The sequence below is a fragment of the Sycon ciliatum genome, chromosome 2 (genome assembly GCF_964019385.1).
Source record: "Sycon ciliatum chromosome 2, ocSycCili1.1, whole genome shotgun sequence".
Classification (NCBI taxonomy): domain Eukaryota; kingdom Metazoa; phylum Porifera; class Calcarea; order Leucosolenida; family Sycettidae; genus Sycon; species Sycon ciliatum.
In genome coordinates, this window is record NC_088644.1 from 35,020,942 (window position 1) to 35,033,120 (window position 12,179).

Below are 12,179 nucleotides of genomic sequence, written 5' to 3' on the forward strand. Positions count from 1 at the left end.
GAAAACGTCTGGTTACGCCAGCGAAACCTGCTGATGTTTTCCCCATTTTCAAGCGCTGAACGGCGCAAAAACTGCGAAATCCCGTCAACGAAATACATGTAGTGTTCGACGGGCGAACAAATCTCCTCGCACCAGCGTTGGTACATGGTAGTGCACAGCTTCGGGACGGCCAAGTTCTCAAATCGTGCTCTAGAGACACTTGCCTATCTCGGTGCGAAGTTTCAAGTCCGCCCTCTGATTAATGGCATACTCTGAAAAAAAAAAAAAAGCATCCTACAGATTTCGGCTCCCGGACTATTAAATACTGTAATAGGTAGACTGGACAACCAGCTGGACCCATCAATGGAGGTTTTGAGTGTGTTCAATGGACAGATACAAGATTGTACAATGTACATGTACGTGTACTTCTGCAACAATAACTGCCACTGCACTACAGCAAGATGTGCAGAGGGGGAGGGGGGGTGCTGCAGGAGGAACTTGACTTTCTCCGTTCTGTGTTCATGAAGAAGGGTTACCCGGATTTCTTGTTGCAGAAGTATCTGTCCTCGCTATTTTCTCATATAATAATTATTATTATTGTTGCGCACGTGGATCACGGTGTCATCTGCGGGGTAGTGTACATTGTACTAAGGCCAGCGAGGCGGCCACCTTACATAGAGATCGGGCCCTCCCAGTGAGCGACAAAGGCCTGGCGACACAGCTCTGGCGCATGCTACTGCTTGGCACACTGCTGTTGCAAATTAATTAAGCGTGCGAGACTAGTGTCAGTGGCGGAAGGCAGTGCTGTGGTTACACAATGGGCATGAAAACAGGAGTCTAGTCTCTAGAGTCAACAGTGTGTTCCTAACTTAAGCCAAGGAAAACACCTACATGTACATGCACATGTACATTTTGTACATGTGCATGTAAATCCGATTCATGTAGGTTTTATTAAACTCGGGTGTTGAGCCAATAATAGGAAGAAAGAAGGAAAGGAACAAATGGTTACGAGTTAAGAGTACATGTAACTGTCCGCCACTGTAACGAGATAGTACACTGTATATACATGTACATGTACAGTCAGAAAGTGCAACAACTAGGTACAGACCTTCCCCTCTTTGGTCTCTTTCCTAGAAGAAGCAGCTTAGAAGCTTCCGAGTTGGAAGGCTGTTGGCTGAGCGCTTCGGAGATGTGTTGAAGCTAGGTGTCAGGTCGTCGAATGTCTCAGTACTCGGTCAGTGTTGTGCCTAGTTGTTGCACATGAATGACCCATGACCCTGCACAGCCTGGCACCATGTATTTCTACCAGCCAGTATAGTGCTACGTCAGACAGGTAATTCCATGTAAATACGCATGTACATGTGCAGTGCATGTACATGTACATGTATGGAGAACTGCAAAGTCATGTACAGGGAAGTGATCCGCAGAACTACATAATTGTACTGTCTAATGATCTGAGAACGCATTCCCAGACAGTGACACATTAACATCAGTTCCAACACGTGCGGAAAGTATGATTTTGTGGTGAAAAACCCGACCACCATGAACCAGAATAGACAATGCAAGAGACGTATTCACAGGCTAGGCTAGGCTCAAACGTGACACCGGTGTTTCCTCCAGGAAATTGTACACGGTCTCTGCACGAACTTGAGCCGTGGGCCCGTGGCGCGCACATGCCCATTCGTACCCGCCAGTGACTTTTTTTCACGGAATCATAGCAAACAAAACAAGATCATCGGATAATAAAAGTGTGGAATATAAATGCTAGACACGGCTACTCCGCAAAAAAAAAAAAAAAAAAAGTGATCGGGAGTACATGTTCTATCATTCTGAGCTACTACATCTACTACATCTACTACATCTACTAGATATTCCATCACACAACGCGTAGACGTTTGTGTGTTTTTATTTGTATTAAAAAAATTGAATGGCAAGACCACCGCGTAGTTGAACAAGAGGAGACGAGCTTCCACGCTGGTACGGAATGCGCCACATGTGCACAGTAGAAGAACGTGCAGCTGTAGACCATAGCATGACGTCATGACGTCATGATAATGATCTCATCCCATGTGCCATCAACATAGTAATCATGTTATTACTCGCTCAGCCATGCCAGGGCCCATGGGGACTATCAACTACAAAATGTACATGTATCAACACGCGTGCACTGACTGTACTACTACTACTACTACTACTACTACTACTACTACTACTACTAGTCCACCAACCGCACTGGTACTGGGGATCAACTGGGGATCAACTGGTGCTGGTAAACGCAACTGGCAGATGAACTGGCAGATGTGGCTGGATGGGTTGGTCGCACTGTTCGGTTCCATGGACTCTGGCTCTGTGGTTGCGACGAGTTCAGCGCGAGAATGTGCACCATCATTACTGTCAGTCCTCCGTCACGTTCACGGTTCAGACCCTGGCTAATATACCTCGGGATCCTCCTCTTGCTATGCCATACATTGTACGTGCCATACACTAATGTGCCATATTACTGACAGCATGCTAGTTGCTACTACTCCTACTGGTCCTAGTGCTAGAGTTGCGCCACACCCGCGCAGCTGCAGGGCGCAGCCTGCAGTCAACCAGGTCGATGCGATGACGGGATTCTGTCACGCTTGTCACCTTTACTCTTTACTGACTTTAGTCGCTCTCGTTCACTCGCAGTACAGTCCTAGTGTTGAACGCTGTCCGGAGAACGCAGGGCACAAGTCATAGTGGAAATGGGTGTGTGTGCTGCACTCTGCAGCGGCATAGCACACTAACCACTACTAGTAAGTAGTATAAATTGTGCAAAAAAAGGTCTCACAACGCCTCAGTAGTTCAATTCGCCATGGCGTCCACCCTTCTGCTTATCGTGGCTACCACCACGTTCATTTGCGCATGCAATGGTTTCAAACACTTCCAACTGGAAATTCCAAACGGCGACAATGTAGAGCATCCCTGTAAACCCAATACTCAGTGGATGGGTGTTGGACATCTGCAAGAACAAGGCGGTGGACCAAGGAATGTCTTTGGAGAGGCTTTCGACCAGGCTGGGAAGAAGTGGACCAAGGCACTTTGCCAGATGGACTCAGATGGAGACGGACAAACGAACGGTGCAGAGCTTGGTGACCCAAATTGTGTATGGACGAAGGGAGCTACGCCATTCCGAACTACAGCACTAACTCATCCAGGCTTCAAGACGCCTGCGGGAAGCTTCAAATACGATCCAACAGACAAGACGACGTTGAGTTGCAGCGGGCTAAACCCATCATGCCCTGGCAAGAACGAGGTAGGTGTAAAAACATTGGACTTGACCATGGCAAAGAATACCAAAGTACCTTCGCAGACTACAACGTACTTCTGCACTGCGTTCACTGTACCCGATGACCAAGTGTACCATGCTGTTGGCTTTGATGCCATTTTAGACAACTTGAACGTCATTCATCATATGCTTCTATATGGCTGCCAGTCATCCACAGTCACGAAACCTGGTGAATGTGATATGTCTGGTTCAGGCTGCAGGGATCTTTTGGCTATTTGGTCGCTCGGTTTTCTTGACACGTGTCTGCCTGACATTGCTGGTGTTCGATTTGGCAAAGGAACCTATAGGACGTTCCAGCTGCAAGTTCACTGGAACAACCCTCTTCATCGCACTGACTACACCGATTCTTCAGGACTTCGTATGCACTACACGTCGACACTGCGCAAGTATGACATGGGTATCATGTGGCTGGGACAGTCTAACTTGGAAATTCCAGGAGGAGCCCAGAAGACCTACATTGGCGAATGCAGTGGTAAGTGCACCCAAAATATTCTCCTTCAGCCTGTGACTGTAGCTGCATCTACGTCTCATATGCATCTGATCGGGAAAGCAACAAAGATCTCCCACACCGTTGGGACTACAAATGTTACCACGGATATTCTCTCGCAAGATGTCTACGATTACGATAGTCCTACCTGGACATTCCACGACCCACCGGTAGTTATCACTCCTGGCGATAGCTTGTCCATCAACTGTACATACGACGCTAGCTCTCGCAATTTCACCACACGGTATGGCGATGCGACCAATGACGAGATGTGCTTCGGCTTCCTACAGTACTATCCCAAGGGAGGTGACTTCAGGTGTATGCAGTATGACAGTCACGATATCTGCCTGGAGAACTCTGTAGTCTGTGGTAACAAGTGTTCGTTGTCTGTCTACCTGGACAACGTCACCTCCCTGTTGTCGCAGGCTGAAAAATACTGCAATACAACAAGCTGCAATCCCCACTGCTTGGAGGCCATTAAAACCCTCTTCCAAGTCTACAATAATCCTTGCGTGAAGACACGTCATCCCATTGCTTACCGAACATTGAAACAAGCATTCAAGACAAAGGAGACCGAGCTCTACACAGCCATTTACGTGTGCAGGTACTTCCATGGACAGGATATCCTCGACGAACCGCTACCGCAACGGACGTTCAACACGTCAGCTGAAATAAGCGTCTCGTGTCCATCCAACGAAGGTTTGGAACGATTCCCGCCGGGTTCCAGGCCTCCACAAGTGGGCACAACCCTGCCCGGAGGCTCCGCAACAAGGTTTGCCTTGTCCGCTGGTCTCTGTCCACTGCTGCTTGCCGTCTATGCCGTATTCTGCTAGATGAGAGACTCTTGCACAGCATGGTTTGGCTTGTACATAATTCTGAGGCTTGCGATTTATTCCCGTCTGAATTCCCTTAAACTCCTGAATTCCCCCAAGCTTTTGAAATATGCAATGTTGCCTCGTGATAACTCTCAGCGTACACTGCATCTTCAAACTAGCCTGCCCCTTGTTGTTTTGTGAACATGTGGTTTATATACTCAATCTGCAGAACGTGCTGTTTTGTCCTTTGTGGATTATGGGATTAAAATTCTGATTTTTGCAACCAAGATGAATTCAACCAAACTATTTCCCTTTATGAGTTTAATAATATAACCCTTTTTCTCCTTTGGAAGCTGGACCTTGGCTGAAAGAAGTATCATTAATTTTTATTTGCCAGCTAGCGTTACTCCGGAGAGTGCCTTGAGCTTATGCACGGTGATTGAAGATAACGATCACTGACGTCTTGCAAGATTATTTCAGGCCTGGACATGGGGTTGAGATTCAAGTTCTGGGGCTGGAGGGGGGGGGGGGCGGGGCAGAGGGGAACAGGGAATGGGTTTTCAGTTGTAGGGGGTGGGGACTTCGCGAGTGCCAGTGAAGTGAAGAATCATGAAGTCCTTTTCTGCACTTTTACAAGCCTTTGAATGATGGCTGGGATAGATTTAGCCATAATACATGCATCTGTGTTGCCCAACATTTCTCTTTTGCATCACACGTACATGTACATATCTACTTTTGACTGAGAAAGAGGTCTATACAGGAAATTTCACTATAGTGACCCATTTCGATGTCAGTGATAGATTTATCACGACTTCTTTCTATGAGCTATTTCAGCCTAGGCCTTGGCGGATAATGCTCGAAAAGGTGGAGGATTCAGTGGGCCTTGCGACACAAGAGAGCGAGCCGGAATCGGGGTTGCAGAGTTGTCAGCTGAGCAGCAATGGCGGACATTGCTGTTCGGCATGGAGCTTGAGATGATGTCGTGGGGAGCGTCTGGGAGATGGGGCACTTGTGGACCACCAAACCTCCCGCACTGCGGAACCAGCGCTGGTAGCACACACACACACACACACACACACACACACACACACACACACACACACACACACACACACACACACACACACACATCATGTACGCGCTCAAGTAGCGTAACAGTGGGGGTCCATGGGGGGCCTTTACATACAGCACGCAGTGCGCGCTTGAAGCGCCTTTCCAGACGGAGCTCCTGGTGAACAGATAGATATGGGGCATAAGCATTGGATGCATATACAGAAACTCAGGCAGCACAAAGCATTTGAAGTAGCAGATACGACATGAGAGGGGTAAAGATGCAGCATGGCGGACTAAGACAGCTATTTTAGCAGAAACCCTGATAGCAACACGTTGAACCATTGTGTGCCAGCACATTGACGTGTCCCAATGTAAGCCTAGATACTTGGCCGATGGTACCACCGGCAGAACTTGACTATTGCATGTCACGCGTAGGGTAAAGGGTGGTGCTCTATGAGGAGGGATTGGTAGGATTTGTGTTTTTGTTTCATTCAGAATTAAGCCACGCTGTCGTAGCCAGTCAGACAGGTGTTGTACTGCACCGGACAGTCGCTGAGCAACAGTTGCCGGTGTCTAGGCACTGGCTCGTAAGGAGATGTCATCTGCAAACTGTGTTGGGGTAGCACCGTATGGCCTCACCACATGAGGTATATCTCAAACATACACAACGAAGAGCAATGGCTCCAGCAAGGATCCTTGCGGAACACCACAGCTACTTGCGTAAGCAGCACTTTTGCTTGGGCCAATCTGGACGTACTGTTGACGATCGGTCAAGTAGTGGGCCATCCACTGCAGAGCAACGCCGCCTATGCCGAGAGCGTAGAGGTCACACTAACTAGAGTAATAATTATTATAATTGCACTATAGATTCTTCAAACTGAGTGAGGGCGTCAGCGTTGTATCAGGCATACGCCATACCATACATGTACATAATATTATGTAGATCACGACGGACTGCTAGGGTCCAGCGGATAATGCTCCGAAAATGTTCGTATAATGCTTGTCATAATGCTCCAAACCTACCTCATAATGCTGAATATAATGCTTCAACAAGGGCTATAATGGTCTTGGTTTGGAACAAAAATGGAAGAAAGGCTGCACATTGTCAAACTTCCAGGAAAGGATGCATACAGTCGATCTGCCTCTGAAGCAGGCACAATATCTCTCACGACCTCCACCACTTCTTAGCACTATAAGACATGATCGGGTCTCCATTGGCTGCTCTCCATTGCAACTTTGATGCAGGGCTGTGGCTGAATAATGGGTGTATCAAATCTTTTCCCTTGCTTATCCATGTAGTGAGAGATGAAACCTTTATTGCTGGTGATCATTTGGGTGCTGGAAGCTTATCATGGGAAGTGATATTCCTGCCTGCAGACAAGCTGTCACTGCTTCCACTCTGTGAAAAATGTCTGCATCTGAAACAGCTCACGTGAGGCCAGTTCCTGAGAGGCGATCTCAGATCGAGATCCCTCCCATTTGCAGAAATCCTGAACACACGTTGTCAGAAGTTATTTTGCCGCTCTACAACCAATCTATCCTGGAAGAAATCAATGACATCATCGGAGCAAGGATGCGGCTAGCGAACGAAGTCAAGAAATTTAAGTTGATGTGGTTTGGCCATGTTACGAGACATGACGTTTTCTCCAAGCCCTTCCTGCAAGGATCAACTCCTGGATCTCGACCGAGAGGAGGGCCCGCGACATCATGGATTTCTAACATTAAAAGTTGGACGGGTCTTCCCTTGCATGCTCTCTCTCATGCAGCTCACGATAGAGTTGGATTCAGAGACATCATTCACAATTCTCTCGCTGATTAATGCCTCTACGATCACCTTGTGATTATGAGTTATACATACATACATACATACATCCTCTGCTTGCGCTGTCTTCTTCTCCTGAGGTTGCGTGGAGACAAATGGTTGGCCACAATTCTCTTCTTTTCTGATAGCACTTGACTGTATTACAATCGTCCACGACGAACTGTACGTGCTTCACCGGGAAAGTAAGACATGAGCTGCTGAGCACTCAAATCGACTTGGTACTGTGTCCATGAGAAATTCTAGTTCTTTTCGAGCATGCTGAGCTGGTCTCGGAAAAGGCAGTTTTTTGGAACAAGCTCTTTCTGTTTATAGCCGCTCCTTCATCCAGGTCCAAATTTATCAATGGATCAGTGTTCAATTCAGTATCCCAAGAGATGCTATGGCCAGAGCCTATGGCATAACACTTTTTTATTAGCAGTAAAACTCCTCTTCGTCTGTTTGATATTCACTTCGCGTACGTCTAGTCTCCTCCATGCATGGCTCTCCATGACTTCTAAAAAAGACTCCTCGTAAATCATCGTTACGGATTTTGTGTAACAGCCTCAGTTGCAACTTTGGGCATGCTACATCTCATGTACATTTACCTGACTACATAATTGCTACATTTTAAAAGACTTTATGTAGCAATGGCATTATGTGGTCAGGTAAATGTAGCATTAGTGCTAAAGGTGTTACGTGTCTACCATGGTCTACACAGTCATGTGCCGGTACAATACATGGCGCTGCAGGCTAATGGCTTTAGCCGATTGTTGCCAAAAACCTGAGATTTCCCGACATTATCCACTATGAAACTCGTTATGCTGCTCAAACCTCACATAATGCTCGTCTTGTTCCTTTCTAGTGCTTCATAATGCTCTGATGCTCGGATAGTCTCATAATGCCAAATATAATGCCAGCATTATCCGCTGGACCCTACGGACTGCATGTCCATGACTACATACATGTACATGTACACGTACGTGTATTGAAGCACTTGCAGAGACAGTAAGTGAAGGGGGCGGGGGGGGGGGGGGGGGGGCAGGGGGTTACACTACGGGTAGGGATCTATGGGCGTCTTGGCGGTACTGTGCCCATGGTGACTTCTTCTTGTTCTGTGTCTGTGGACGATTAGTACATGTACATGTATGTAGTAGACATCGACACTGTATAATATTTTTAAATAATACCGGGCGCTGTTTGCAAGACCAGTGCTGTGCGAAGGTGCGAATGAACCGGTTACGTGGTGCGTGTGCATGAACACCTTACAATATACATGTACATGTGATTGTACAGTGACAACAACAACAACAACGAAACAGCTCTATTTTACTGCCTTTTGTGTACCTCTTGCGTGCTACGCTCTGCCCATTCCGGCCATTTGAGCCCTATTGCAGGTTAAGACGCACTGCCTCTGTGCAATTGTACAGTGGTAAGTGAAATCCTGCATTTCCGCTCCAGCAAAGCCCTTCACTGCCTAATCCTGCTCCGTCTCCAGAAACCCTTTATTCTGCTCGAAACTCTGGCGGTAGAATTCACCGACCCCTATTGGTATTGACGACACTTAATGGTGGTTAAAAGTTGAACACTCTTTCCACTTTCTTGGTGCTGAGAGGTGAAGCGTTACTCCATCTACATCTATATAATTGACATGATTGTGCAGAGTAAACCATTTGCCTTTGAAACATTTCGAACATGTTGCATGCTCTGGCAGGATGTCCTGAATCCACACTTGTATTAAATGCAAAGAAGAGCAATGTATCGGTTTTTACCAGCAGCAGGGGGCAGCAGCCGGACGTGGTTGTACGCTGTCGAAATGATGTCCTTCTGCACAACATTTCGAACACGAAACTCGTTGCATGCTCTGGCAGGATGTCTTCAAACGTGTAAGCATCGCTGCTGCTACGTACCGTTCGCATCCAAATAATTCGAAGTAGCTACCGGAGCAGCAGCCAGCTGATTCCCAAAATTCTAATATTTTCTTTCAGCAGCGAAGAAGGATCGTTGCAGCGCTCTCCCGACATGCACATGACTTGGATGTTATGTCCGGTGCACGGGGATCTATTTGTCGTAATATTTCCGTATTATGATAAATATCGCAAAAAGGCATACCAGTCTAGGAATCATCAGCAAAAGCTAGGTTCTGTAAGGCAAGCAATTCGCCATGGGGTTCACCGTTTTTCTCGCTTTTGCTTACATAGCGTTGCTTTTCCCTCGTAGTGGATTCAAACACTTCCAACTGGAAATCCCAAACGGCGACAATGTAGAGCATCCCTGTAAACCCAATACTCAGTGGATGGGTGTTGGACATCTGCAAGAACAAGGCGGCGGACCAAGGAATGTCTTTGGAGAGGCTTTCGACCAGGCTGGAAAGAAGTGGACAAGGGCACTTTGCCAGATGGACTCAGATGGAGACGGACAAACGAACGGTGCAGAGCTTGGTGACCCGAACTGTGTATGGACGAAGGGAGCTGTACCATCCCGAACTACAGGACTAACTCATCCAGGCTTCAAGACGCCAGCAGGAAGCTTCAAATTCGACCCAACAGACAAGACGACATTGAGTTGCAGTCCGCTAAACCCAGTATGCCCTGGTAAAGATAAGGTAGGTGTAAAAACATTGGACTTGACCATGGCAAAGAATACCAAAGTACCTTCGCAGACTACAACGTACTTCTGCACTGCGTTCACTGTACCCGATGACCAAGTGTACCATGCTGTTGGCTTTGATGCCATTTTGGACAACTTGAACGTCATTCATCATATGCTTCTATATGGCTGCCAGTCACCCACAGTCACGAAACCTGGTGAATGTGATATGTCTGGTTCAGGCTGCAGGGATCTTTTGGCTATTTGGTCGCTCGGTTTTCCGGGCCAGTGTCTGCCTGACATTGCTGGTGTTCGATTTGGCAAAGGAACCTACAGAATGTTCCAGCTGCAAGCTCACTGGAACAACCCTCTTCATCGCACTGACTACACAGATTCTTCAGGACTTCGTTTGCACTACACGTCGACACTGCGCAAGTATGACATGGGTATCATGTGGCTGGGACAGTCTAAATTGGAAATTCCAGGAGGAGCCCAGAAGACCTACATTGGCGAATGCAGTGGTAAGTGCACCCAAAATATTCTCCTTCAGCCTGTGACTGTAGCTGCATCTACGTCTCATATGCATCTGATCGGGAAAGCAACAAAGATCTCCCACACCGTTGAGGCTACAAATGTTACCACGGATATTCTCTCGCAAGATGTCTACGATTACGATAGTCCTACCTGGACATTCCACGACCCACCGGTAGTTATCACTCCTGGCGATAGCTTGTCCATCAACTGTACTTATGACGCTAGCTCTCGCAATTTCACCACACGGTATGGCGATGCGACCAATGACGAGATGTGCTTCGGCTTCCTACAGTACTATCCCAAGGGAGGTGACTTCAGGTGTATGCAGTATGACAGTTACGATATCTGCCTGGAGAACTCTGTAGTCTGTGGTAACAAGTGTTCGTTGTCTGTATACCTTGACAACGTCACCTCCCTGTTGTCGCAGGCTGAAAAATACTGCAATACAACAAGCTGCAATCCCCACTGCTTGGAGGCCATTAAAACCCTCTTCCAAGTCTACAATAATCCTTGCGTGAAGACACGTCATCCCATTGCTTACCGAACATTGAAACAAGCATTCAAGACAAAGGAGACCGCGCTTTACACAGCCATTTACGTGTGCAGGTACTTCCATGGACAGGATATCCTCGACGAACCGCTACCGCAACGGACGTTCAACACGTCAGCTGAAATAAGCGTCTCGTGTCCATCCAACGAAGGTTTGGAACGATTCCCGCCGGGTTCCAGGCCTCCACAAGTGGGCACAACCCTGCCCGGAGGCTCCGCAACAAGGTTTGCCTTGTCCGCTGGCCTCTGTCCACTGCTGCTTGCCGTCTATGCCGTATTCTGCTAGATGAGAGACTCTTGCACAGCATGGTATGGCTTGTACATAATTCTGAGGCTTGCGATTTCTTCCCGTCTGAATTCCCTTAAACTCCTGAATTCCCCCAAGCTTTTGAATATGCAATGTTGCCTCGTGACAACTCTCAGCGTACACTGCATCTTCAAACTAGCCTGCCCCCTTGTTGTTTTGTGAACATGTGGTTTATATACTCAATCTGCAGAACGTGCTGTTTTGTCCTTTGTGGATTAATACTTCTGATTTTTGCAACCAAGATAAATAATTCAACCAAACTATTTCCCTTTATGAGTTTAATAATATAACCCTTTTTTCTCCTTTGGAAGCTGGACCTTGACTGAAAGAAGTATCATTAATTTTTATTTGCCAGCTAGCGTTACTCCGGAGAGTGCCTTTAGCTTATGCACGGTGATTGAGGATAACGATCGCTGACGTCTTGCAAGATTACTCCAGGCCCGGACATGGAGTTGAGATAGGTTGGGTTCATGAAAGGTCCGGGCTGGAGGGGGGGGGGGGGCAGAGGGGATCGGGTAATGGGTTTTCAGTTGGCCTTCCAAAATATGTGTCTATTAGGGGTTCAATTCCCAGTTTGAATAGAGAACATTTTCCACCACGAGTAGGCCAAATTGTGTGTTCCTCCCTACGTGGGAGCTTGCACGCTTTTACCTGACGACTTGAAATCTCACTTGACTAACTCACGGCTGCCATCCGGAGCACACGAGAAGTCCCTCGAACCTTACACTCCGCAAACCTGCAAGAATGCACCGCTC

The 12,179-nt window shown here is 47.4% G+C and overlaps 1 protein-coding gene across 1 annotated transcript; it reads left to right on the forward strand.

The window, feature by feature from the left end:
• Window positions 1-2,751: 2,751 nt before the first annotated feature.
• LOC135810546 (uncharacterized) lies at window positions 2,752-11,771 on the forward strand. The gene is made up of 2 exons (XM_065324037.1): window positions 2,752-4,607; window positions 9,596-11,771. The coding sequence occupies exons 1-2, from the start codon at window positions 2,819-2,821 to the stop codon at window positions 11,401-11,403; spliced, it is 3,597 nt and encodes a 1,198-aa protein (XP_065180109.1). The 5' UTR covers window positions 2,752-2,818; the 3' UTR covers window positions 11,404-11,771.
• Window positions 11,772-12,179: the final 408 nt, after the last annotated feature.